Source organism: Megascapheus bottae, chromosome 8 (assembly GCF_031878675.1).
Source record: "Megascapheus bottae isolate mThoBot1 chromosome 8, mThoBot2.hap1, whole genome shotgun sequence".
In the NCBI taxonomy this organism is placed as follows: Eukaryota; Metazoa; Chordata; class Mammalia; order Rodentia; family Geomyidae; genus Megascapheus; species Megascapheus bottae.
In genome coordinates this window covers 47,804,854-47,829,383 of record NC_143516.1, presented here as the reverse complement: position 1 = coordinate 47,829,383, position 24,530 = coordinate 47,804,854, and the positions used below count along the sequence as shown (strand labels likewise).

The 24,530-nt window shown below is 38.9% G+C and overlaps 1 protein-coding gene across 2 annotated transcripts in view; it reads left to right on the top strand.

The window, feature by feature from the left end:
- The window catches only part of Klhl32 (kelch like family member 32), a 188,347-nt gene that overhangs the window by 152,517 nt on the left and 11,300 nt on the right, over positions 1–24,530 (top strand). The window contains exons 7-8 of one of the 2 annotated variants that reach the window (XM_090338397.1): positions 5,567–6,293; positions 18,605–18,663. In XM_090338397.1, the coding sequence (XP_090194523.1) occupies positions 5,567–6,293; positions 18,605–18,663 (786 nt within the window). Of the gene's footprint in view, positions 1–5,566; positions 6,294–18,604; positions 18,664–24,530 lie in introns of those variants that run through there. The other variant, XM_090338398.1, reaches the window with a different exon arrangement.

The window sequence follows — 24,530 nt, the reverse complement described above, 5'->3', positions numbered from 1 at the left end:
GGTGAAATAACCTAAGAACAAGTGTCTGACAATTTTCTATTTATGCAACATAGTTGTAACTATTTGCCTAGCCAGACAGTTTTTATGAAAGACCTGAAGATGAAGTAGCTAATAATTTTTATTACTATATATCTATCATACATATAGTTTTGTTGTATTGTTTCCATAAATGTGCATAATGACCTTTGCTCAACTTTACCTCCTCCACAACACTTTTTGAACCCTCTCTATCCCCTTTTAAACATTTAATTATATTGTTTTCACACATGATTAAAATAGCTCAGTCTATATTTTCTCTTTCATCCTGCCCTCTCCTTTTGCCACCCCTGTCCCAAAAATTTCTTCCCCAAAACAGTCCCCTTTTTTGCCAGTCCTGGGGCTTGAACTCAGGGCCTGAGCACTGTGCTTGGGCTTTCTCAAGGCTAGAGCTCTACCACTTGAGACACAGCACCATTTCCGGCTTTTTCCATGTATGTGGTAGTGAGGAATCAAACCTCAGTCTTAGTGCATGCTAGGCAAGCACTCTACCACTACCAAACTCCTGGCCCAAAAGACCCCATTTTCACTCACATCATTAGTTAGGAAGGTACTCTAGTCTGGGTCATTAATTGAATTAATCATAGTGGACAGGAGAATCCCCAGTTCCTGTACACGTGATCCATTACTTCACATAGTTCTGGAAAGTCTTGTCAAGCTGGCCCATGTTTTTGAAATCCTTTGTCATTTCCTCCATAACTGAGTCTGTATGATTTTTTATCTGTGGTCTTCAAGTTCTGTGATGTCTTAATAATGAATTAGTCTCTCGATACCCCAAATGGGTTTGAAGAATACATCCACCTTTCTTTTCCTTCTGAGCGTCAATAGGTAGTGCTCTAGTGAAGGTCAACAATACAAGGTTGAAGTTACCCGTTGTTCTTAATTTTTTAAATTTTATTGTTGGGGTGATGTACAGAGGGGTTACCGTTACATTCATCGTTACATTACTTCCTGAACATTGTTACCCCTTCCCATGCTTTTCTTCCTCTTTCTCTCCCCTCCACTCATCTTGTTTTTCCTTTACTTTCCCCTTTTCAAATGAACAAATAAGCATATGTACAATATGCCAGATATCACATTCAGATACAGTAACAATATGAGATAAACGTAACAATATGAGATAAACCATAAGGGGAAAAGAAGAGAAATGAAATAGCTTCACATAGTAAATTAAGAACAACAATCACAAAGATAAACCTCCTGTTTCCATAACCTGGAGTTGATTTCACTTAGCCTCATCCTATATGGACATATGTTAATTTTCCTTATCATGCCTTTACATGAATTATCCTTGGTATCTGTAGGCTTTCTCCTACACATTTTTATGAAAGATGAAAAAGAACCCAGTATCAATTTTCCTTTTAGAGTGTTTCGGTATTTTATGTTTTTGGATAATGTAAGTCAATTTTTAGCCCTTGGTTTTTAGACCTTTCAGAAGCAAGATCTCAAAATGTGCTTGCTCATTATTCTAATTGTCTGATTCCTTAGTTAAAGCATTATTTGGCATTCTTACATGTACATCTTCTTTTGTGTGTGCTGGTTCTGGGGCTTTAACTCAGGACCTGGATGCTGCCTTTGAGCTTTTGTGCTCAAAGCCAATACTCTACCACTTGAACCACAGTTACACTTCCAGCTTTTTGCTGGTTAATTGGAAACAAAAGTCTCATGGACCTTCTTGTACTGGCTGTCCCTGGTTCTTTTTGGCTCAAGGCTGGTGCGTTCTTGAACTTCAATCCTCATATCTCAGCCTCCTGAGTGGATCTATATCTTCTCATCTTTGAAGCAATATACCTAACTCTAATAGGGGAGCCATTTAACAAGTACCTAGACCAGTTGATAAAACTTTCTAAGTAAGACCAGACAGCATGTTATTATACTGTTTTATGGGTACAAATCCACCTGAAACCTTCCTACATGAAGTGTGGTCCATGAGCCAGTGGCATATGCATCACCAAGGAGTTAGTTAGGAATTTAGATTCCTATCCCATAGCTGTGGGATAGGATCAGAATCTGCATTTTGAACACAAACTATAGCTTATACATGTACACATGAGGTTTGGAGCTGGTAGCAGGAAAGTTCATTTAAATTACATTTCCCTTTTATATGGAAGAAATATATCTATCCAAGGATGGATGGCCTATATAGGCTAAAAATTATACAGGTTGAGATATAGACAAGATATATATGAGATATGTAGGAAGTTATAAATGCCAGGGAAAAATGAGACAAAACCTATCTCAGAAAATGCCAACTAATATATGTGCAATGAAATATTGGGTATTTAGGGAAATGGAACATGGGCGACAATGTGTAACATGAGGTGGTGGACAGAGAGCCAGGAATTGATCAGTAATAAGTCACAGAGGCATGGCCTCCATGAACACTTGATTTGTTAGAGATTTCTGTAAGAGTGGAACATAGTAAAGGCTTATGTCCCTCCTGCAGTTGGTGACATTATTTCCTAGAAAGATAAAGATAAACTGGAGAGTGTTCAAAGATGGAATGGAAGATTGATTATGACACCGCTAGAACTGATTTATGGAAAGAGAGAAAAGTAATTAAATGGACAGCACTATGCTACAAAAAGGAGTTACGGAGACAAGGCTATTCGTCTAATGATCTCTTCTGTGCTCATTGCTGTGGTATCCCTATGAAAGAAGTACCACTGAAAGGAAGGAAGGATGCTGCAGAGTTGGTTAGAAAAAAAAACAGTATCAACTGCAATGACTTAATTAAGAGTTATATCAAAGGTTAAATTTCAGAAAATGTTATCTAGTGCATAAGGAATGACCTTGGGTAGAGTAAATGACTTCATATCCCATTTCTGGAAGCTCTGTAGGAAAGAATGAACAATATATTAAGTTGTCCAGTTGGCTCTCCGGGGAAATAATTGAAACCACATTCCTTGAAACTTCTAAACTTCAGGTGAAAAAGGAGTAGGGTGACATAAGAAGTCTCAACTTCTTACAGAGATGTAGTGATTGTTAAGTGACATTTTCATTTTTCAACATCCTTGATTATTGGTGACGTTACACACAGCCACTTCTTTTTCCCATTCAGGTTGGTATCTTATTTAAATGAGAACACTGTCTTCTAGATTAACAGCTAGAGGGCATCACCCAGCTGCCTGCATGCTATCTGCCTCATTGGTACCCACTAGCTTTCCCTTCACTCCACAGTGGAAGTGGATTCTCTTATCTCTTTCCCTCCATTAAGAAGTGAAAACTACAGCCCTCAAAATGCACATTACCTTTTGGTGCTATTTTTCAAATGGATGTAGATGCTCTGAAATATCACAGGTCTCACAGAGCTTAGTGACTCTGTGTGTGTGTGTGTGTGTGTGTGTGTGTGTGTGTGTGTGTGTGTGTGTGTGTGTATAGTGGAGTTTAATCTAAGGGCCAGAGAGTACTGTCCCTTTTTTTTTCTTTCTCTTGAGCCTGTTGCTTTACCACTTGAACTATAGCTTTACTCAGAGTGTTTTGCTTATTAATCAGAGATAAGAGTGTTAGAGACATTCGTGAACAGGCTAGCTTCAAGCCATGATTCTCAAATCACAGCCTTATGAGTAGCTAGGATTGCAAGTGTGAGCCACCAGTGCCCAGCTAGTGATTCATCTTAGCATGATGAAACCCTAGCTCATTGTGCTAAGAAGAAATGGTTCGAGTACCACATTTCCTTTTCCTCTCTTTATTGAGTAAGCATGATTCAACAGGGAGCCTAGAAATCCAGTTTTATGGACCAGAAAACTAATAAAGCACAATGAAAATAATTTAATATTCTAATTCATTTTTTCCTGCTAACTCCTTCCACTCCACCTTGGTCTTGTCTAGAATATCTAGTTTAATATAAGCACTTGTAAGAATAATTAATACTAAGTATATTAACTGCAGATATTACATGTACTATTTTAAATTAATGTGTGAGAAAGTTTGTCAAACTTAAGTATTAAGTCTTTTCTTTTTCTTTTTTTTTCTGGTCTGCCATAGGGTTTGAAACTTTGGGCCTGGGCTCTGTCCCTGACCTCTCCAGATCAAGGCTAGTGCTCTACCACTTGAGCCAAAGCACCACTTCCAGTTTTCTAGTGGTTCATTGGAGATAAGAGTCTTACAGACCTATGTGCCCAGGCTGGCTTTGAACCATGATTCTCAGATCTCAGCCTCCTAAATAGCTAGGATTACAGGCAAGAGCCACCAGTACCCAGCAATATTATCTTTTTAATTAAATTATTTCAGGTGTTTCAGATATTTGTTGATGGTAATATTTTAAATTAATGTTTAATTTGGTTATATATGGTTTTGTGTACTTGCTTTAGTTTTAAGAAATTTTCTTTGCCTTTAGTAAAAGTTCTTACTCATTTCCTTTTTGAAAGAGATCTAAAAGGGAAAATTAGAAATTAGGATTACATTCTGCTAGTGAGTCCATAATAGAACAATAAACTCCTCTCCACCTGTTTATGAAAGCAATTCTAACAAATTATCAGAACCTTACACGTGCAAATAGCAACAGTCCTCAAAATGAAAATTAGTTGGGAGGAAAAAGAAATAAATATGACAAATTGCAATGTTATTTTTTCTTCTCTTGCTTCCTGACTGCTATCCTTACCAAAGAGGGGGAAGGGGTTGGGTTTTCTTCTTTTCTTTCCTTCTTTCTTTCCTTCTTTCTTTCCTTCTTTCTTTCCTTCTTTCTTTCTTTCTTTCTTTCTTTCCTTCTTTCTTCCTTTTCCTTTCTTTTCTTTCTAAATCATTCTACTAGTGTCAAATTGATTTTCTCTCAAGTATGCCCTGTGGTCTCAGATGATCCCATCTTTTCTTACATTACTCATGTTGATACAGCACCTGGACTCGTGGGTTGACATATATTACTTGAGCTACACCAGCATTGCTCACGATTGAGGTTTCCTGGTGACTGGCTGTCCAAGACTCCTGTGTGAAACAGAGGGATGAGGCTGGTTCAAAACAGCATTTTCATCCTTGAAAAGGTAGCTAGGGTCGACCCTAGTGACAGCCTCAGTACAGGACTGTTGCTTGATATTCTTCCTACAAGCCACAACACGGTCCAGTTGCGCGCGCGCTCGCGCTCTCGCGCTCTCTCTCTCTCTCTCTCTCTCTCTCTCTCTCTCTCTCTCTCTCTCTCTCTCTCTCTCTCTCTCTCTCTCTCTCTCTCTCTGTCTCTCTCTCTGTCTCTCTCTGTCTCTCTCTGTCTCTCTCTCTCTGTGCACTAACATAAAATTTTCTCATCTAAGTATTCAAGTACTCTAGTTTACACTATTTGTGTTTATAAGTGCTAGAAAGAACACATGTTATCTTCCCTTGTGATGTCACTGTTGTGAACACTCTTTCTCCCCCTTTCCCTGTCTCTCTCTCTCTGTCTCTCTCTGTCTCTGTCTCTCTGTCTCCCTCTCCCTTTCCTCTCTGCCTCTGTCTGTCTCTCCGTCTCTCTGTCTGTCTGTCTCTGTCCCTCTCTCTTTCTCCCTCTCTCTCTGTGTCATGTCCTTGGACTTTCCTCTCATGTCACTTCCCTCTGTTTCAGCTAGCCGTGAGGTGGCTGGAACACAACTGCCACTACCAGCACATGGACGAGCTCCTGCAGTACATCCGCTTCGGCCTCATGGATGTGGACACGCTCCACACCGTTGCCCTGTCCCACCCCCTGGTCCAGGCCAGCGAGACTGCCACCGCCCTGGTCAACGAGGCCCTCCAGTACCACCAGAGCCTCTATGCACAGCCCGTCTGGCAGACCCGCAGGACCAAACCCCGCTTCCAGTCGGACACTCTGTATATCATTGGTGGGAAGAAACGTGAAGTGTGTAAAGTCAAGGAACTAAGGTACTTCAACCCTGTGGATCAGGAGAATGCCCTCATCGCCGCCATAGCCAACTGGAGCGAGCTGGCCCCCATGCCCGTGGGCCGGAGCCACCACTGCGTGGCTGTCATGGGGGATTTCCTTTTTGTAGCAGGAGGGGAAGTGGAACACGCCAGCGGCCGCACGTGTGCAGTGAGGACCGCCTGTCGCTATGACCCTCGTAGTAACTCCTGGGCAGAGATAGCACCCATGAAGAACTGCCGGGAGCATTTTGTGCTGGGTGCCGTGGATGAATACCTGTATGCAGTTGGGGGCAGGAATGAGCTGCGCCAAGTGCTCCCTACCGTCGAGCGGTATTGCCCCAAGAAGAACAAATGGACTTTTGTGCAGTCCTTTGACCGGTCCCTTTCATGTCATGCTGGATATGTGGCGGATGGTCTTCTTTGGATATCAGGTAGAACGTGCCTCATAATATCGGATTTATAGGATTTACCTTTGCACGGTGGCATAAGTTTAAAATGCAAGGCGTGATTGAAGTGTGGCCAGCGGTCGTTGAACCATAGAGTCAGAGTACCACGTTAGCTACTTAATGGTCATTTTATCGAGGGCCTGTTCTATGGAGGACACTGTAATCAAAAGTGGTTGACCTTTCTATGACTTTGAGTGAAGAGTGGTATAAAAAATTCAAGATGGAAGTTAATGGCCCATCACACCTGTTGTGTTTCCCAGCTTGTGGTTTATCTAGATCCTCTTCGCTTCCTTTTACTCTAGACTGTCTCCTTCTCTTCAGAACTAAAATCCCATATACATACACAGATACATAAGGTATTCGCTGTGCTGAGAATTATAGAGAATTAATTTACTGAAACAAAATGTGTGTATAATCAGTGCTAGTTACTCTTGTTATCTTAATCTGTTATTCCTACTTACTCTCTATTTTAGTTTATGTTTTTGATTTCTGGTCTTTTGAGAGACTGGTATAGTGAATTCCATGTACCATAATTCAGCTTCAACAATTGCTAATTTCATTGCTACTCTTGTTCCAGTCATACATCACTTTCAAATCCTTCTCAGTAGTCTTCTTGCTTGTGCAGGCAGAACATGGGAGGTATCTATTATCAATATCACAACATCAACCCCTGTTTTCAATCTTGTTATAGAGAAAGGCATGAAGTAGCCTATGAAAGCTCCCCTCTCGGCAAAGGAGTTTACATCTTATCTCAGAGAACACCCTCTTTGGTAAACCAAATGGGACTTGGATTTTTGTATCCACAGGAAGACAGAGAAACAGAAGGATCAGTGACATATAAATAAAGGGGTAAATTTGATGCTTGTACTTGGGAGAGAGAATCACTTTTAGTAAACAAAGGATTTTTGGCTTTTCCCAGTAATCATCTTCAGATTTTTTTAAGCATTTATTTTGACAAAATTCTCCTTTGTGCTAAATTAAGCTTGTTTGGGCTCTGCTCATTTTTTCCTTCTGCTGATCCAGGGAGACAATCACAGCCTTAGCGTCTTTGGATGATGCCTTGGTAATTGGCAGTTCACTCATGTTCACTGATGAAGCTAGCTTACATCAGGGTTTAAACACTCAATACATTCATGAATGAAGTAAGTCTGGGAGAAAGGAAGAAGATAACTAAGGAGCTCACAATTACTGCTCCTGTATACCTAATAAACATTAACAATGAATGTGTATGCATGACAGTATATTTAAATAAAAACCTTAATTACCTAGTGACTTCCTTTTTCCTTCTAATAATATTTATTTTAATTGTTTAGAAAATCACCACTCAGATTATATCTTATTGATTTTGCTGAAGAAATTTCAAACTGGCAGAAACTAAGTATTTTGCTGATAGAAAGGACCAATTTATATATGGAGGAGGAGGCAACAAAGCTGATGCATTTATGAAATCAATGCAATTTATGTTTTCTCCCAATTTACATTTCTCCCATTGACTCATTTGGTTTCATATATTGTACTGTATTCTAAATTTTACATTGCACTTTCTAAATTTTGTATGAATTTCACATAAATATTTTAATAAATATTCCTTGTTTTGAGCTGTAAAACGAGCTTTTTGAAAAATGATGTAGTTTCCCCTTACATAGTCTTAAAGATATGACTACTTAATACCCTTTCCAGGGAGGTTTAAGACAGCACAGATGCTCATTTTAGACTGGATCTATCTGTCATCCTGGTATCAAGTTGACTTCCTTTCCAATATGGGGCTTAAATTTTCCTTTTCCATTTTATTAAATCTATCAACATATTATATATCTTTTTGCTATCTCACTGTTATTTTCCTACTGTGATAGGAAATGCATTTTCTTTGTTCTTCTGCACTAATGTATGCTGCCTGTGTTAACCATACTTAATGAAAACAATCACAATTTTCTCAGGTTTGTTTCTCCCTACTGGGTACTTGAGATGAGAAACTCACTTTCCTGTGTACAGTACAATACCTTTAATTGGGGAAAAAAAAAGAGGAAATCACCAATGACATTTCTAATACCTTCAGTCATCTGCCTCTTTCCTGAGGCCCAGATTATAATAAATCAATTGTGAATCTAACCATGAATGGAAGAGATAACCAGATTTGCTAATGGGCCCCTCCAAAAAACACCAAACAAAACAAAACATACAGACAGGTCTATTCCACTCTTCCTATCACTGATTTAGAAATGTTAAGCTGATTTATTGGAAGAGATGAAAATGTTGGAGGCTATTTTTTATCTTTGACCAAATTATAAAGTATATCCAATTTAATTGGTGGGAGACTGAATCACTGGCATCCTCCTGGTATTTTTCAAGTTTTGCCTGAGGTTGAGGTAGTATGGTTTATAGAATGTGGATTTTAGAGGCTTAGTTCTGTTCCATAGAACACAAAATGAATGTTTCTTTAGAGATTCAGTATTACCAGCCTGCTCACACCATCCTTGTACCCCTTCTGTGCCTGTCTGTTTGGGGGTCAAGGCATCTTGAAAATGGCCCATATTTTTAAAATATGACAAGCAGAGAGGAATTCAGAAAATCAGGCTGTATGGCTATACCCATTAGCATTTAATTTAAGATGTTAGAGATAGTCAGATTTTACAGGCTCCTATAGCATTTGACATTGTGACCCAATTCACAAATGCTCCATGCCATTTCCATTTGAAATTCACAGTACTGAAGTAAAATAAGTATTAAATATCTAGCAGTTATATTTTCAAATATGTACTGTCTGATGCAAAGTATGGCTCTAGAATGACTAAAAACATTTTATGTGTGTTCGTGGAGGGAATTAATACTGAAGTATCTTTAAAAATGAATATTTATTTACTTAATTATTCATTCATTTAGTTGTTTGTTGCTTGGTTTATTTAGCTGGTGCCAAGGATCAAACTCGGCCTTCTTCTACACTCAGTTTTCTTGCTCATGTCTAGGGTACTACCACTTGAACTAAGTAAGCCTCCAGCCCAATATTTTGCTGGCTAATTGGAGAGTTTCTTGTATTCTTTTGCCCTTACTGGTTTCAAATCCCAGTCCTCTGATCACAGCCTCCTGTGTAGGTAGAATTATAATTGTGAGCTATGGAGCCCAGACTATCTTTGTGTTTTGAACAGATAGCAAGATAATATGACCCTAACCACAAAACTAAAAGCTTAAACACTAAAAATAATACAAATGTTGTCTTTTCAATATTTAATGCTGTTGTGATTCAATAAACAATATTTCTGTATTATAGATAAATTAGTTAAACTCAGCAAACACCTCTTCTGACCCCCGGAAGCTGACAAAGCATTTTGATTTTGTTGTAGTAGTTGTAGTTTTAGAAATTGTATTAACTAAAGAACACATGTTAACGTTTCTTTAACTCCCTAGAAGCTATATTTATTTTCATCTTCATTGAATTTATATGAAAGTTACATTGCCTAAGTTAAAATAACTGTAATATATTCAAGTGAAACACTTCGGCTTTTCAATGTCTGTTAAAATTATCACAATATAAAATTTCATTAACATTGAAAAATAATAGTTTTACTTTTACCCTACTTGTACAGATATTATTTTTATTTTAGTTCATTTCTGTTGGTCATAGGCCTTGAACTCAGAATCTGGATTCTGTCCCTGAGCTTTTCTGCTCAAAGCTAGTGTTTTGCCACTGGAGCCACAACTTCATTTCCAGTTTTGGGGTGGTTAATTGTAGATAAGAGTCCCACTGACTTTCCAGCCAGGGTAGGGAGCACAAGCCTCAGAGCTCAGCTTTCTGAGCAGCTAGGATTGCAAACATGAGCCACAACAATCAGTTTGCAAAAACATTATTTGATTGCTTCTAAAATATTATATAAAAGTCATGTGAAATAATAGAAGATTTGGAGGTGGCTGGGTTTATGGAATGTGGTCCTATGCAAATGTGAAGCTTTCTCCCTTCTAAGAAATCATGATGTAGAGCCATGTTTCTACCCCATCCAAGGCCTGTTCCAGGCCATGCTGTAATCTCGCATAAGACCATATGATGGTACAAGTCTTTCCGAGGAAAGCTGCATTGGCAAATCTAGGGTAAGTGGGGATATTTTTGCTTCAGTGATAAAAGTGCATTAAGCAAATGCTGAGAGAAGGAAAGAAAAGTGAAGATGAATATGTAGGAAATAAACATTTACCTGGCTGATGAATGATGACAGCAACCCTTTAGGGCCATATGGGCAATGCAGAGTCCAGAACACACAGGAGGGAATGAGAAGGATTGGGTCTAATAAAGAATGAGAGCAAAAGAGTCATACAATTCTACGCCTTGGAGGAAGGAGATAAGAATTCCTGTGGACCTGGGTATGATCTGGGTTGGTTGGTTTGTTCTGATACCAGTTTTGGAGGTTGAACTCAAGGCCTTGGTCTCTCAGCCTCCTGAGTAGCTAGACTTAGAGGAATGAGCCACCAGGGCCCAGCTCTGGATATGCCGTTGTAAGACATAGGAACCTGAGAAATGTCCTTGTTAATGAGAGACGGAATTCAGTGTTGAAATTCTGTCCTGTTAGGATTAATTAGAGGGCTTGAGCAGACTGAGATTAGAGAGAAAGAGAAGAGAGGACTGACATGACAGGTCTTTAAAAATGAAGGTATATAGTTTATACTGAGATTGGAAGGCATACTATGCTGACATTTGCAAAGTTTTGCTTTGTATTTTAGTATTCCTCTGCAAAGAGCTGAAAAAGGCAGATCACTGGACTCACAAAGAAAAGCTTTTATGATAGGAATAACACAGAGCATTCTACCAGAAGTTCAGCTTCAACTCTGGGCTTGGGCACTGTTCCTGAGCTCTTCAGCTCAAGGCTACTGCTCTACCACTTGAACCACAGTGCCACTTCTGGTTTTCTCATGGTTAATTGGAGATAAGAATCTCATAGATTTCCATGCCTGGGCTGGCTTTGACCTGCAATCCTCAGATTTCAGCCTCCTTGATAGCTAGGATTACAGGTGTGAGCTACCAGTGCCCTGCTGAGAGAACAATTCTTACTGTGAAGTGTATGTGTTTTAGGAGGTAGATGTGTAGAGGATGCTACCTACTTAGGAAGGGTTCGGAGCCTTTTGACTTGGCACATGGTGTTCCTACTGAATTCAGATGTCAGTGGTTTATATTTGGAAACAGGATTTTTTTTACTTCTAATAAAATGAGGAAATAGGGGTTAAGAAGGAATTGTATTGAGATTTGGAAAAGCAAGTCCTTTTTTTAAAAAAAAAAACAATTTTTTGCCCGTCCTGGGTTTGAACTCAGGGTCTAGGCAATATTCTTGAGCACTTTTGCTTAAGGCTAATATTCTGCCACTTGAGCCACTGCACCATTTTTGGCTTTTTCTGTGTGTGTGTGTGTGGTGCCAAGGAATGGAATCCAGGGCTTCAAAGCATTCTAGCACTAGGGCACACTCCTGGCCCAAGGCAAGTTCTTTTAAAACAGCAGATGCTGCTATTTTACTTACTTATTTCTGGGTTATAAATATGTACCTGTTCACTCTAGATGACATAAATATAATTTACATTTTCAAGTTCAGCAATCATTTGTAGGTAGTTTATAAATCTGAGACTTTTTTTGCAGGTTTTGAGGGTATTAATTACCTATCCATTTGTGTGAGTTCCTCAAGTATGACAGAAATAATAAGGAGACTACTCTAATTTAATGCATGGGTTAAGTAGCTCAGGATGCTAATTTGGTATGAAGATTTTTTTTGGTCTTAATTGTTTCCATGGCATTATAAACATGGCGAAAATATGGACAGTTTAAAATGTTTTCTGTTAAAATAGGTGGCAAAGTTTATGTTTTACAGTTATTTTAAGTGTTCCTACATTTCCCCTTTTCTCAAGTGCTAATAGTTTAGCTCTATAAAAATGACTAATACAAATTTACACAGTCAGATAATTCTTTGGATAATGAAATTGTAAGTATGAGATCTTAGTCTTTCAAGAATTGAAAGTTTATTAAAGAAGAAAAACCAATGCTCTGTAGTAATTCTGGATATTAAAGATGCAATAGAAACTAGACATTGGGAGGGTGACAGTTCAGGAGAGAGACAACCCCCCCCCAAAAAAAAGTCACAACAAACAAGCTGAGCATGGTGGTATATGCCTCTCTCCTCAGCTGTGAGGGAAGGGTAGGTGGGAGGATTGAAGTCTGAGATGGGCCCATATACAAATATGAAAACCTATCCAAGATATAACTGAAGCTAACCGAGGGCTGGGGCGGTGGCTCAGGTGGCACACCACCTTCTAGCATATGTGAGGCCCTAAGTTTAAACGCCATTACTGCCACCAAAAGAAAAAAAGAAAAGGAAAAGAGAAAAGAAATACAAGAAATGTATGTATTCCAGCCATACAATTCAAGATCCTACACCTAGTCACTGATACCTTCTACGGAAATGGTATGAAATTTCATCCTAAAGGCTGTACTATTGGGATAGATTTTCCTGGATCCAACTTCATCCAGGCCTACGAGGGAGAGACAGATATCACTTTTCAAGTAAAGAGCTTGACTATGGTGAACAGACACCCCAAGTACACAGTCATAAAGCATCATTCCCACCAAGTATCCTAAATTTACCCCTAGATTTGGGTGATACTCAACAGAGCACTGCAGGCCTCTTGGAGAGCTTGGCATGCCCAGATTGGCCAATGGAATTCAAATTCATCCAGTGGTCATGCATGCTGGGCTTACTTTGTGCACATGTGCTGTAGAAGCACCACTGCCTTCTGCTCTGAGAGTCTAGCCTATAGGCATTGCACCCACCTGTAGAGTTATTTTCTGTCTTTAGGAAAACAAAATGAGCAGCTTAGTCAGACTTGATCCATTCTGTCCAAAGTAGGATGCCAGAAGTCTTTCCAAATCCCTTTTATAGTCACTGGCAGCACGGACCAGTTGATTGTTGCTTTCAAGTAACAGTGTTAAGTCTGAAAATTGCTGATTTGGGTAGCAGAGAGATGCTTGTTTGGCAATCACTCATCATCTTCTCTCAGGTAGGCATTCATCCATCTGTCAACATTTTATGAAGACTCATACCGGGAAATTTAAGAAAAATGCTTTCCCCTTATCTTGATGATAGAAAGTGAGTCTCACTACTGGAAGTGTGGTGGTAACTTTTCATTCCTTCTGGCAGTTTTTAAAGACTTATTTGACTTTGGGGGAACCTGCAGTCTATCTTTAAGTCACAGTTCACAAAATCAAGGCTGTTCATTTTCAATTTTGGCTGAAAAGTTTTAACTTTGACTGTGGACTTCAAAGTTAGAGAAAACTTGGTTTTAAAAATGGATGCTGATACGAGATGGCATATTCAATGACAGATGTATCTATAGAAAGCTGTTAAGATGCAGATTATACCCCCTGGGGTGGGGGAGGGAGATCAAAACTGCCAATCTATAAAATATACTCGATAGAGGAAGGCATGGAATCTATCTTTGCAAAGGGCTTTGATTGCAGGGGCCAGTATAGCAGCATGTGGCATCATAACCCAGAGCAGACAAATCAGCTTGATGACTTTCAAAGCCAGCAATACAGCTTCAGGCAAGGGTACTCCAGTCTAGGAGAAATTAAAACATATAGAGACTGTTATTAATTCCATATCTATTTTTGTATAGTCAAATCTGTATGCAAATCCTTAGCATCTCATTTCAGCAGATTAATCTAAAAGTGAAGAGTGGTATGTGAAGGGAATATAATGATAAAGCTTTGCAAATGAGTAACACTGCTGTAGAAATGTGGGCTGAAAACTTGCATGCTTTTTCTAAAATTTACCTTTTTTTCCTATACTGAGAAGAAATGGTTTCTATTTGTACATTCATTTGTAAATCATTTCAAACAGAAAAGAAATAGAACCAGTTCCCAAGGTTTTCCTTTACAATCCTGACTTGCAGAATGTTAGAGCACTAGATTTGTGAGGCACCTCCCGTGGTTTCATATTCCAGAGGTAATCAACCAAATAACTAACTGGGACTTTTTATTTTTACTCCCAACTAGTAATCCAATATCTCATTTCTAAGCATTGTCATAAGAGAGGAAATTTGTATGTGAGGGTAAGGAATCTAATTATCAAGTGCATATTAACCAAAAAAATGTATTATAGGTGCATCTATGGGAGCTAGTAAATAATAATTCTGAATAATAATGATTCTGAAGAACATGGAGATAAATGTGCATGCCATTTGGGGGAGAGGATATAATCGCTTCATTCGAGCCTACTGGCTGTACATTTAATCTAGAATGGGCAGAATCTGATACATACAGTAGTATAAATACTTTCAAATAGTGTCATAACATAGGCAGTTCACTGCAATAGGTATTAATTCAGCCCCATTATTCTAAAACAAGTAGGGAGACTTTTGCATTTTAAGATAATGGGCAAGAGCTTTGCCTTCTGCTTCTTTTCCATTGAAGAAATGATTATAAGACATCAATCTGGTGGTTATGGCCCAGATCAAAACCCTTGGCAGTCATTTTAACCTTGAACACTTGTATGGCCTCAGCAGGCTTGATTGTTTTTCTGTGATTATGTTGAGAAAGAATTATTGAACATTCCACTTTTCATCAGGTAGATAAAAGTTGAGTGTAAAATAGAATATACCCCTATATTTATTTTGACATACAGTTTTACTATATAGGCCTTTCAGCCTTGGGCTTTCTTAAATATGTTTCCTTTGATTTCATTTCAGAAATGAAACATTCAATGAAATATCTTAGCAAGAATTTTGAGAGCAGGAATCTCATTGCTCTCTGTTCTTTGTGGAATTCCTTTACAAAGAATTTGTGGATCTTAAAAGCTCCGTATTATATTAGGTAATATACTCAATAAACAGGAGTTGAAAGCTTCACAATTAAAAGAAAAACAATACCTCTAGTAATAGCCATGGTCAATTGCATGAAAGACACGATCTCCTCACTCAGGCTGAATGAGAGAAAAAAAATAGTTTGGACAGGTGCCCTCCTCTTTGTGTACTCATTAGCATTAATTGATTATTTCAATTTGGCGGAGAATTAGAAACTAATCCTCTAGATTCTGGTTGACTTGACTCTTGGCCACAGAGTGAATAGTGGCAATCTATTCACAGCATTTGAATTGTCAAAGCAAAATTGGGCAGGATAACATTAAACTGGCAGGAAGACTTTATTCAAGATGATTTCTACAGGGGAGACATCAGAATGAAGTTTGGAATTCACTCTGTGGAAACAAGAGATTTTATGAGGATGGCATTCCGTGAGCAAATGCAGGACTTCGAGGGAAGCTTGATCGATGGATGTGCTGCACACATTTAGCAATTCCACATTTAATCACATTTTCTGTGATTAGATCATTAGTGTTTGTTAATTGGTCTCTCTAACAGTTAGATGCCTGTTCTCCAATAGGCACCAAGAGACTGGGTTCTCTGTCTTCTTGGATGAATACATTTCACAGAAATGCCAAGCCCTTTAAGAAGACGAGTTGTGAAAGTGACATGTGTTCTTAAGAAAATTACTTACAACTCAAAGAAGGAATGAGAACACACTTAAAATTACACCTTACTAGAGTAAATTGCTCTGAGAAGAGGGGCCTGGCAAAGTTCATGTCAATAATCCTAGCTATTCTGGAAGTTGAGATCTGAAGGATCATGGTTGGAAGCCAGTGCAGGCAGGAAAATCCAGAAGATACTGTCACCAAAATAACCTGACAAGGGATTCCTCTTTGGGGACCCTTTCTGAAGGGAAAGTTGTTACTTTCCTTTCATTTTCAAATAAACTTATTGTGTTTATGAAAAGAAAAATAAAACAAAACAAATAACAAAAAGAGCCTGGCTTGAGACAAGGTTTTAGTGGTAGAATACAAGCAAGCTGACAAGTTTGAAGCCCTGGGTTCAAACCCCAGTACCCACAAGAAGAAGAGAAATAAAATAGTGTGGGCAGGCCTAGGACTCAGAGTGAGGAAGTAACTTAAAACTAATGGAATGCTTAATGGAAGTTAAGGTCTTCTTGGTCAATTTTATGACATATTTTAAATAAATATTTTCAAAAGCTGGAAGGAGGGTTGTAGTTCAAGGGGTAAGGCACTAACCTTGAGAAAGAAAGCTCAGGTCCAGAGTTCAACCTCCATGATTGGCAGAAAAAAAGGTAAAAAATCCAATAAGAACATGTTTTACTCAGCTCAATTTTAGATATTTACTGCAAAATTTGTTCTCTGGGATACTTATTGAAATAAAAATGATGCTCATTTGACACTAGTATCTGGATTATATCTGAGAAAATATTTGTAAAGATTTTTTTTGTCTCAATATTACTGTTAACTCATTAGCAACACATTTCTCACTGCACCAATGCAATCCTAACTATTCAGGAGGCTGAGATCTAAGGATCATTGGTTGAAGCCAGCTACAGCACGAAAGTCTATGAAACTCTTATCTCTAGTTAACCACCGCAAAAGCCAGGAGTGGAGCTAGCGTTAAAGTGGTAGAGTTCTAGCCTTGAGAGAAACAACTGCTTAGGGACAGCACACAGGCCCCAGAAGTCAAGTTCCACAACTGGAACAGTTTTACCCCCTGCTATGTTGTTTTACAGCTTATCCTTGAGAATTTTTCCATCTAATAGTAACAATTAAAGTGGAATAAAATGTCTGGGTTTTTCAGGGCTCTCTGTGCACAAGCATGAAAAGAATGAATGGCCTAGTATTCTTCATCCAAAATTCTTGGGACCAGTGTGTTTGGATTTGGAGTTGAACTGGATTTTGAGATATTTGCATCTATATAATGAGATCTCTTGGAGATGAAAACCATGTGTAAACACAAAATTAATTTGTGTTTTCTATATAGTAGTTGCATATAGCCTGAAGGCATTTTTATACCGTATTTTTTTTCTTTTTTTGATTGTGCTTGTGTTTTGACTGCTATCTATCACTCCAGCTCACGTGTGAGATTTTCCAATGTGGTGTCATGCCAGAACTCAGAAGCTTTCAAATTTTGCAGCTCTTTGGATTTTAGATTCTTAGATTCAGGATGCTCAACCTAGAATATATTAGGGAAATAAAACAAAACAAGATTTGGAAGTGTGATGAGTTCTGTGGCTTTTAATTAAACAGAGAGTCTCAAATTTCTTGAATCTAATCATTTCCCAGGCTGAGATTGCTTAGGTTGATGATAACAGTTGTATTAGGGACTATAGATTTGTGCTGTCGTTTGCTAGTCATTAACTAGTCTTAGTCTGATGAAGTACTTAAAATGTGGTTAATGTGTGCTGTATCAGATATACCCTGGATTTTAAAGATTCAGAATTAGAAAAGACAGAGACTTAAGAATCTTAAGAATATTTTTTAGTGGGTTGTGGGACTTGAACTTAGGGCTTGGGCACTTATCTCTGAGCCTCCTTGTGGTCACTTTACCACTTGAACCACAGCACTACTTCCAGTGTTTGAGTGATTAATTGGAGATAAGAGTCTCACTGGGACTTTTCTTCCCTGGTTAGCTTTGAATCTCGATCCTCAGATTTCAGCCTCATGAGTAGCTAAGATTATAGGCATGAAGCACTGGTCCCCAGCTTAAGAATTTTTTAAATTGATTTTATATTGATAATTATTTCTGTTGATATAGTATTCGATGGGTACATATATTTGATATATTCTATTATTAATTTCAAATGGTTAAAAATTTTTACTATATTAAGGTGAGCCACATTTATTGTTCATTTTCATTTTGCTATTTCTTCTTAATTTTTTTTTTGATGAGGCTACTGGAAATTTTGTAGTTGCATATGTGATTCTGGCTATAGTCCACATGAGCCAGCACTGACCTACATTCCTCTTAATAAGTTATGCCTTTTGCTAGGTATTTCTTCCAAAGAAATATCAAGATATCATTGTGTTAATATGTAGAGGTTAGAGCTTTAAAATTGCCAATTTAGCTAAGGATGAAAACTTTCCATCTACCTCGGTTCCCATCCTAAATTACATCATGCTTAGGTCTAGGTGTGTTACTTTCAACCCTGTATTTGTTCCCCATTCTAGCCTTGCAGAACAGCTTGCTAGAATTGCAGGCAATACTTAATAACATCAGCATGTTGTTGCTTGATCTCAACTGGATTGCTTCTGTAATGTTTCTTACAAGTGAAACTGCTTCAACAACCAGCTTCTTGGCTTCTTAATTATGTCATGGGCTCATCAAGAGAGTCTATAAACAGATTCTTGGCAGTAGCTAATCTTCTTTTAATTGTATCTCATTCTTTTATGAAATATCCTGTTTTCTTATCATGAAATATTCTGACACATGTTCCTCCATTACAGGTGGTGTAACTAACACAGCACAATACCAGAACAGACTAATGGTATACGAACCTAACCAGGTAAGAATCATATATGAAAAAGCTCATTGCCTTAAAATGAATTTGTGTGTGTGTGTGTGTGTGTGTGTGTGTGTGTGTGTGTGTGTATGGTGTGCACATGTGCGATAGTTCTGGGGCTTTAATTCAGGGTTTGAGGTTTGTCCTTTAGTTTTGTTGCTTAAAGCTAGTACAACTTGAACCACAGCTTCATTTTGGGCTTTTTTCCCCCCATAGTTCATTGGAGCCAAGGGTCTCATGGACTTTTCCTGCCATGGCTGGCTTTAAATCATGATCCTCAGATCTCAGCGTATGGAGTAACTAGGATTATAGGCCTGCTATTTGACTTAAAATGAACTTTTAAAGATTTCTATAAGAAGCTGGTGGTGGTGGCTCTGGCCTAGCTTCTCAAGAGGCAAAGACCATGTGGATGGCAGTTAGAAGATAGCCCAGGCAAAGAGTTACAGAGACCTATTGCAACTGACAAGCCAGAGCCCGTGATTCTGGTACGTGAGTGGTATACATAGCATGACATGGCTCAGGCCAGGTTGGGGAAAAAGCTAGACTTCATCTGAAAGATATGGGTTGAACACACCAGTCACCCCAGTACCAACTAAAAAGGGTGGCAAATATCTACCACTCATGTACATCTTCAGCCTTGATGGGGAAAAGGAAACATCTTGGTAAACTGCTTGTTGGTTCCTTTGTGTTGCTATGTTACAAGATTTTAGTTTTGTGCTATACATAAGGTTGTACTCTTTTGGAGTCAAATTATGGCTATGTCTTTCTGGAAGGGGTGCCATTCTGTGAAGAAATCATACTTTTAGTGTTATTCTCAAATTTAAAGCAAATATTTTTTAACTTAATATAGCCCATTCTAGACAGTACCTAGCACAGTCTAGAACAGCTCAAAATACACACACCTGAAAGGTGAATACATTTTCCATCTACCAACTTAGCCTGATTTGGAAATATTTTAATGGTACCTATCTTCTGCCAAGTTTTCATTGTATACTTAATGACTTTACTCCCTCAAAACAAGAATACTTTTATTCTCCTTTTCATACACAAATATGTGTACACAATATTATATGCATATATATGATGTATACAGTCTTTCTCATTGGCATATGTCTGATGAATCTTGTCATTTTCCTGATTTGAATACATATGTTTTTGTTAGGACAGTAGTCCAAAATGATTTGACTTGGAGATTTAGTATTCATAAGGGAAATGTGAAACAACAGGTTGATTTTCTGTCTGTATCAGGATTGGCCACCAAAGGTCTGCCCAGAGTAGTCTCTGAGTATCTTTTCATTTTGACAATTACTTGATTCTGCACTCAGTGGCGTGCTCACCCTCTCTCTCCCTCTCTCCCTCCCTCTCTCTCTCTCTCTCTCTCTCTCTCTCTCTCTCTCTCTCTCTCTCTCTCTCTCTCTCTCTCTCTCTCTCTCTCTGTCTCCCTCCCTCTCTCTCCCTCTTTCCTTCCTCTGCATCCTGATATCCTGAGAGGCTGTAGACTATGGACAGATTAGTGGTCTCAAGGGAATCAGGAATGGCAGTTGTTCGAGCATGATGCACACATGGTTAAAGAGGAAGAAAGTGTTAACATTGCTTAAATGAGTTCTGGCCCCTGTTTGTACACACATGCTCTTTTTTAAAATTCTGCTGGCATATTGTTTACGGTGGGTACTGGCAAACATCACATCTGCTTGCATCTTGCTCAGAATCTCAATAACTCTATCATTCAGCCTTGGTGCTTATTTCTCTTCTAGGCCTTTGTAGAGAGTCGATAATGCTTGCCATCTGCCACAGAGCACATCGCTACCTGCCAACAGGCAGGCTGGGGTGACCTCTGTCTCCCCACCACTGATTAGTATTCACACACTAGCTTATTAGGAATGACCTCGCCAGGCCTCTTCGTTTCTTTGCCTTTGCAGCGGTTGGCGGCTCACCTGGCAGGCACGGCAGTGAAGGAAGCTGAAGATATAATCAAGGGATGTAGGCAGGCTTTGCAAACCAGATGGCATCTCCAGTCCTGTGGCAGGGGACTGGACTGCTAATACAAACATTGATTCCTAATACCATAATGGGTAGTCTCAAGAAAGCACCCAAGAAAAGCATCATTAGAATTTTTTTTAAATCACTCAAGTGTAATAATGCATCACAGAGCTCTCTTAGCAAAATATCTCAAAGAAAGGCTGATTGTATTGAAGAAGATATTTGAGTGGATGGAGATTCTTATTATATGTTTAAAATGAGAGAGGATAATGCGAGCCTTTCAAACTGTACAAACTTCTTTTCCTGGAGTGGATCTTCAAAACAGAAGTTAGGGATGAGCTAGAATGAGTGCTTATAGTGTATATATGCCCAGAGGATGTATGCCAATGTCTGCACAGACTTGTAGCTGTATTCAAAACATCATATGACTTTTCTGGTCCAAATCCAAATTTTTCTTGGCAGAAAGGAAACAAAAATTCTTCTTGTATTTTAGTATTTATAATGAAAGAAAAGAGCTTGTTTACCTGTCCAATACTTGATTTACTTACTCCATACTTTCTTTGAGATTTATGGTTAGTCAAAAATTTCAACCAATTTTTACTGTGGGTGTGGGGGGGGCATGTGTGTGCATATGCATGTGTGTGTGTGTGTGTGCCTGCCAGCCAACCCTGGGGCTTCAACTCGGGCCCTAGTGATTCTCTCTCTCTCTCTCTCTCTCTCTCCCTCTCTCTCTCTCTCTCTCTCTCTCCCTCCCTCTCTCTCTCCCTCTCTCTCTCTCTCTCCCTCTCTCTCTCTCTCTCTCTCCCTCTCTCTCTCTGTCTCCCTCTCTTCCCTATGTAAGAATTGTTTTTTATTATTATCTTTTGCTAGTTATACAGGGGAGATATCATTTAACAAAAGCAGTATATGAATACAATGCATGTGGATCTGTGTCATTCCCTTCAACAACCTCATCCTCATTTCATCCACTCCTTCCGTCACATTTATCAATGCTGTAGTACATACAACGAATTGTCGTCTGTGGGGCTTGAACTCTGGACCTGGGTGCTGTCCCTGAACTCTTCAGTTCAAGAACATCACTCTACCACTTGAGCCATAGCACCACTTGCAGTTTCCTTGTCTGGCTGTGAACTGCAGTCCTCAGATCTCAGGCTCCTGAGTAGCTAGGATTATAGGCATGAGCCACCGGTGCCCAAGTCCTCCCTTCTTCTTAACAATCTGCCTCTTTCCCCTGCTTGCCACACCCCTGCTTGCAAATAGACATTTTTGGTGCTTTGATTTAGTGCTTCTAAAAAATAGCACTATTTAAATTCTCCATAGTGTCTATTTAGTTAATTCATTTGGAACTGCTTGCATACTGCTAGGTGTTGTCTTTGAGCTTTTCTGGTCAAGGCTAACACCCTACCACTTGAGCCACAGCTCTACTTCCAGGTTTTTTGGTGGTCAACTGGAGATGAGAGTCGCATAGACTTTCCTCTCTGGGCTGTGGCTTCCAATGTAATCCTCAGATTTCAGTCTCCCAAGTAGCTAAAATTACAATCAGGAGTTACTGGCACCTGACTACAGTTACTATTTTAAATAGGAGCCTTATTTACAGAGGGTCTGAGCGTACCTTTCTTTTGGAAAGTAATCTATAACTGAATATTGAACATTTACTGAAGTTTTCATGCAAGACTTGACCGATTACCAATACAAGCAAACATGTGCCTAAAACAACTTTTCCTGGTCTTGCAAGAAACTCAATTGCAAACATTAAAGTAAGTTCATACAAAGCAAATAAGGGAGGATCCAGAATTAAAAATCTTAAGCTTTGCCGGTTGCGGTGGCTCATACCTGCAAATACTAGCTACTCAGGAGGCTGAGATCTGAGGATCTAGGCTCAAAGCCATTTCAGGCACAAAAGAATCTGAGACTTACCTCCAATTAACCTCTAGAAAACAGGAAGTGGGGCTTGGCTCAAAGGTAGGGCGATAGCCTTGAGCTGAAAAGCTCAGGGACAGTGCCCAGGCTGAGTTCAAGCCTCATGACCCATAAAAAACAAACAGGGCCGGGAGTTTGGCCTAGTGGTTAAAGTGTTTGCCTAGCATGCATGAAGACCCAGGTTCAATTCCTCAGTACCACATACATAGAAAAAAGCTGGAAGTGATGCTGAGGCTCAAGTGGTAGAGCTCTAGCCTTGAGAAAGTCCAAGGACAGTGCTCAGGCCCTGAGCCCAAGCCCAGGACTGGCAAAAAAAAAAGTAAGCTTTTGGAAAGGAAAGCAAAGGTATTTGCAGCCTAGGTTATCAAGGGACCTTGGGTATCCAGTGATTATCTTTTTATTCATTTTTTAAATGGGAACATATATTGAACATGTTACATGTAACATTTTACTAAATGTGTAACATGTATTAGCTCATTTTATCTTCACAATACCATGTACGTATTAACATCCCCATTTTACAGAGGAAACAGGCAGAGATTAAGTAAACTGCTAAACAACACACATGGGTTATAGTCTGGGCATTTGGGATCAAGAGACTGTTCTCTTAATCATTACACCACTATTCACCACATATCCAGTCACATAATTAGGGAGTAATTTCCATGAGCAAATTCTCTGAATTTGACAAGGAGAGGGGGCAGACAAATGGAAAGAGGCAGAATTAGCCAATACAGTCATGAATCCTCAATATACATATAAGCAGCTTGAAGGTATGGTTGGAATTGGAAAGGTTGGGGGAGAATGATGGGGGTGGTAACACTGCTTAACATGTTGTCTATCTATACACTCATTTGTTGACTTGAAACCCCTTTGTACAACCAAAGATAATTAAAAAGATGAGCCTTTATGAAATATTTAAATATGTCCCTCATAAAACGTGAAGTGTCTTCTAAAATGCAAACCAGAAGAATTGTCTTATTTAAGCCACAAAATAATACTAGACATTGTGGTTCTTTGGTACTTATTTGCATGTAAGAAGCTCATGACTTCGAATACACATTACCTATGCCTTGGGATATTGGGATGTCATGGGGAAATGAGGACGCCAACTGAAGAAGAACTCAGAAAGGCAAAGTTTTCTTCTGCAGAAGGTGCTCTCTGTCCAACAATCAATAAAATTCAAGAAAGCAAGCATACAGACCAGGCAGGCTGCTCCCATTTTATCCCTAACCCAGCAGATCCTGTCCCTCTCCTTGGACTGGCTGAGTTTAGGTTCCCAGACTGCAAAAGGATGTGACTTAATTAACAAGAATCTGATGTATATACTAAAATTCAACGGGTTTATTACAGGATGTCTTCATTAAAGTGGAGTAAGAAAAAAGAGCTAATTAAAGTGTAATTAACAAGGGCCAAGCTACCTGGCCGAAACCAGGAACCTTTTAGAAAAACAATTCTCACAAAACAGATAGAAAAAGAAGCAAAACACTTGGATAGAAAAGACAGCTTTCACTCGGAAAAAATCATGTTAAGTGAAGTAAGCCAGATTCAAAGGAACATAGGCTCAATAATTTCCCTCATTTGTCATAATCAGTAGAAACCTTGGGCCCTCATAGCAGAGATTTGCAATAGAGCAAAACCTAGATACATAAGGCCATATAGTATGATGCTAAATGAAAAGACCTCCAGGATATAGAAACAAAAGCCATATAATGAGTGATTGTTGTCCTTAATATACTATGTTATCTCTCATCTCTTTTGCTGTCCCTTGGTTATCTCATATTATTACAGTATTTCACCTTGTTGTATATATGCTTATTTGGTTATTTGAAATAGGATAGGGAAGGGGGGAAAACAAGATGAGGGGAGGGGGTAGGTGGAGGGAAATGGGGACCAAGACATGAGAAAGAGTATCAGTGTATGTGAAATAATGCACCTTCTATTGGGTGAATATAATGTAACCCTTCTAT